The 3,102-nt window shown below is 37.1% G+C and overlaps 1 protein-coding gene across 1 annotated transcript; it reads left to right on the top strand.

Moving 5' to 3' along the window:
• Positions 1-441: 441 nt before the first annotated feature.
• Positions 442-1,807, top strand: LOC109240886 (uncharacterized mitochondrial protein AtMg00810-like). Its single transcript, XM_019407566.1, has 2 exons — positions 442-1,689; positions 1,778-1,807. Exons 1-2 carry the CDS (start codon positions 442-444, stop codon positions 1,805-1,807), a joined length of 1,278 nt encoding a protein of 425 aa, XP_019263111.1.
• The last annotated feature ends 1,295 nt before the right edge of the window (positions 1,808-3,102 follow it).

The raw sequence follows: 3,102 nt of genomic DNA, 5'->3' as shown, positions 1-3,102 counted from the left end.
ATAGAGAACATAAGTTGCCTTCATATTTGAATGATTATGTTTGCAATATACCAAACCTGAAGTCTAATTCCAACTTCTCTGTGCATGCTATGTTTTCCCATAATAATCACCACATCAATTCTGATGCCCTACATCCTAATAGTCAGCATATTGTAAAGAACATTTGTAATGATAGAGAACCAACTTCATAAGAAGAAGCAGCTCTGTATCCTGCTTGAAAAAGTGCCATGACACAAGAATTTGAAGCCTTATATACTAATAATACATGGGATTTAGTCCCCTTACCCAAAGGAAAACAAGCTATTGGATGTAGATGGGTGTATAAAATAAAAACATAGAGCAGATGGCAGTGTAGAGAGATACAAAGCAAGGTTGGTGGTTAAGGGATATACTCAACAAGCAGGTGTAGATTACACAGAGACATTTTAACCAGTAGTCAAAATGGCTACTGTCAGGTCCCTCATTGCAATAGCAGCAAAGAAGAAATGGCACATTTCACAACTGGATGTGAATAATGCATTTCTCCATGGAGATTTGCATGAGGAAGTGTACATGCAAGCTCCTCCAGGTCTTGAGACACAGGCTCCAGATTTAGTTTGCAAGCTCAACAAGTCCCTTTATGGACTGAAGAAAGCAAGCAGACAGTGGTATGATAAACTGACTGAAGTTTTGTATTCAAGAGGTTATGCACACTCCATGCATGACTATTCCTTGTTCCATAGAAAGCAGGGTTCTTCTATTGTTTTTGTAGCAGTGTATGTAGATGATGTGTTGCTTACAGGGATTGATTCTGAAGAAATCAGTCAACTCACGGTGTTTCTACATGACAGATTCAGAATTAAAGACTTAGGTCAGCTGCATTATTTTTTGGGGTTAGAGGTTCTTTACAAATCAGATGGCATCATTGTTTCCCAAAGAAAATTTGTCCTAGATTTATTGAGAGAGTATGACTGCCTTCACTCTCCAGCCTTGGCTTCTCCTCTAGATCCCACAGTAAAATTGAAAGCAAAAGAAGGGACTCCATTGCTTGACCCTACCTCCTACAGGAAACTGATTGGAAAGTTAAATTTTCTCACAAATACCAGATTGGATATAGCATATGGAGTTCAACACCTAAGTCAGTTTATGCAAGATCCTAGGGAACCCCATTTGCAAGCAGCCCATCGTATGTTGAGATACTTGAAAAAGGACCCTACTTTGGGACTATACTTCAGCAATACAGATGATCTTTCATTAAAAGCCTATTGTGACTCTGACTGGGCAGCTTGCCCTGACTCAAGAAAATCAGTGTCTGGCTATGTTGTGTTCCTAGGTGGCAGCCCTATTAGCTGGAAATCCAAGAAACAAGAAACCATATCTCTTTCTTCAGCAGAGGCAGAATACAGAGCTCTTAGAAAGGTCGTTGGTGAACTCGTTTGGCTCTCAAGATTACTTGAAGAACTCACTGTACCAATTAATTTGCCTATACCTGTTCATTGCGATAGCCTTTCTTCTCTACACATTGCCAGGAACCCTGTGTTCCACGAGCGGACTAAGCACATCGAAGTAGATTGTCACTTCGTACGTACTAAACTCCAGGATGGCCTTATTTCTCTGCATCATATTGGTACTAGACAGCAATTAGCTGATGTACTCACGAAATCTCTCACTGGAATTAAACATTGTTCTGTACTTGGCAAGTTGGGTGTGGTTTCCTCACATCCAACTTGAGGGGGGGTATTAAGACTAAAATATTTATCTTTGTATTGTTGTATGCTGAGTTGTATTAATTGTGTAGGTGTATGCTGGGTCAGCATTAGTTGATTAGTTGTATTAGTTACATATACCCAGTTGTATAGAATATTCAATAATGAGATTCATTTTCACATTTTCTTAATTTTTCTTCAGCATGGTTTTTCTCTCTACGCATACCTTCTAGAATCTTTAGTATCCTCCATGGAAGGAGCTCTGAAGCTCGATCTTCTCACTAAACTCTAACATGTTGAATATCGAGCGGCTCGTTTCATTTTAGTAACTAAGTTTATTGATCTACTATGTTGAGGATTCTTAGGAGTTTTCTTGTTTCCATGGTTTAGTTTCAGGGTAGTTTTCTCTTCTGTTAAGCTTGTGTATGAATCGAGTGCATAAATCTATCGGATTTTAACTTGATTAATTCTAATTCCTGTTGTTTTCTTTTTGTATTAAAGCATGATATTAGCCTGCTTTTAGATTTTGAGCTTGAGTAACAGTTTTTATAGCAAGATGGAGTGGTAGTATTAAATTTGAGGATAGTGGTGTCTAAGTTTAATTCTTTGTTATGAGTTCACTGATCTAGATGTTATTGGATCTTGTTCATTTTGAAGTTCCATGAATTGCATGATTCAAGTGAAAACTAATTATATGTGTTTTGCCAAAGTTCAAAGAAATTGCTTTAGTTGTGAAAAAAATTGTACATTATGTTTAAAGATTCATGATATGCTTTCAACTATTTCATCTAGTTTATTTCTAAAATTCAAGTGATAAGTGGAAGTTCCGTCCTGTTTCTCTCATGGATTGTTTCATCAGTTTCATAGATACGACCACAAAGAGTAGAGAGGTGAGAAGTATATAGAATGGAGAAAATGAATGCTCCATTTCAATGAGATTCAGCTATCAGTTGCGTGAATGCAATTTTGGGAATGTTAAGTTTTATGGAAGAGTTCCAATTATTAACTACTCCATATAAATCTCAATGTATGTTCTCTAGTGCAAATAGTTTACTGTGTACCGGATATCTTTTAGAAATATAAGTCACCTTTCCACAAGTAAATCTACGCCTCTCCCACAAAAATTTTCGTAACTCTTGGCCTTACAATAATCTTAAAGTAGGAAATAATTCATGAACATCGTAGTTTGCTTTAGGCGTGATTAATAATAAATCATCGTGACTATGGGTACGGTTCCCGTGACATAGTCATGATACATAATTCTCAAATTCGGGTGTGCATTTCATGTGACCCGATCCTAACAACTTCAAATAATAAAATAAATATGTTGCAAATCGCGGGTGCATTTCATGTAGCGTGGTTTGTAATGTGTCCCCAAACAAACAAGTGTACGACAATCGTAACTTGTTCCAGAAAT

This window comes from Nicotiana attenuata, unplaced genomic scaffold, assembly GCF_001879085.1.
Source record: "Nicotiana attenuata strain UT unplaced genomic scaffold, NIATTr2, whole genome shotgun sequence".
NCBI classification, from domain to species: domain Eukaryota; kingdom Viridiplantae; phylum Streptophyta; class Magnoliopsida; order Solanales; family Solanaceae; genus Nicotiana; species Nicotiana attenuata.
This window is presented reverse-complemented; position numbering and strand designations above follow the sequence as displayed.

Bases quoted from the DNA above. Each gene is read 5' to 3' on its own strand.
- LOC109240886 (XM_019407566.1), top strand. From the start codon at position 442: ATGGCTACTGTCAGGTCCCTCATTGCAATAGCAGCAAAGAAGAAATGG. The intron at 1,690-1,777 runs GTTTCCTCACAT...TTAATTGTGTAG, and splicing joins TACTTGGCAAGTTGGGTGTG to GTGTATGCTGGGTCAGCATT.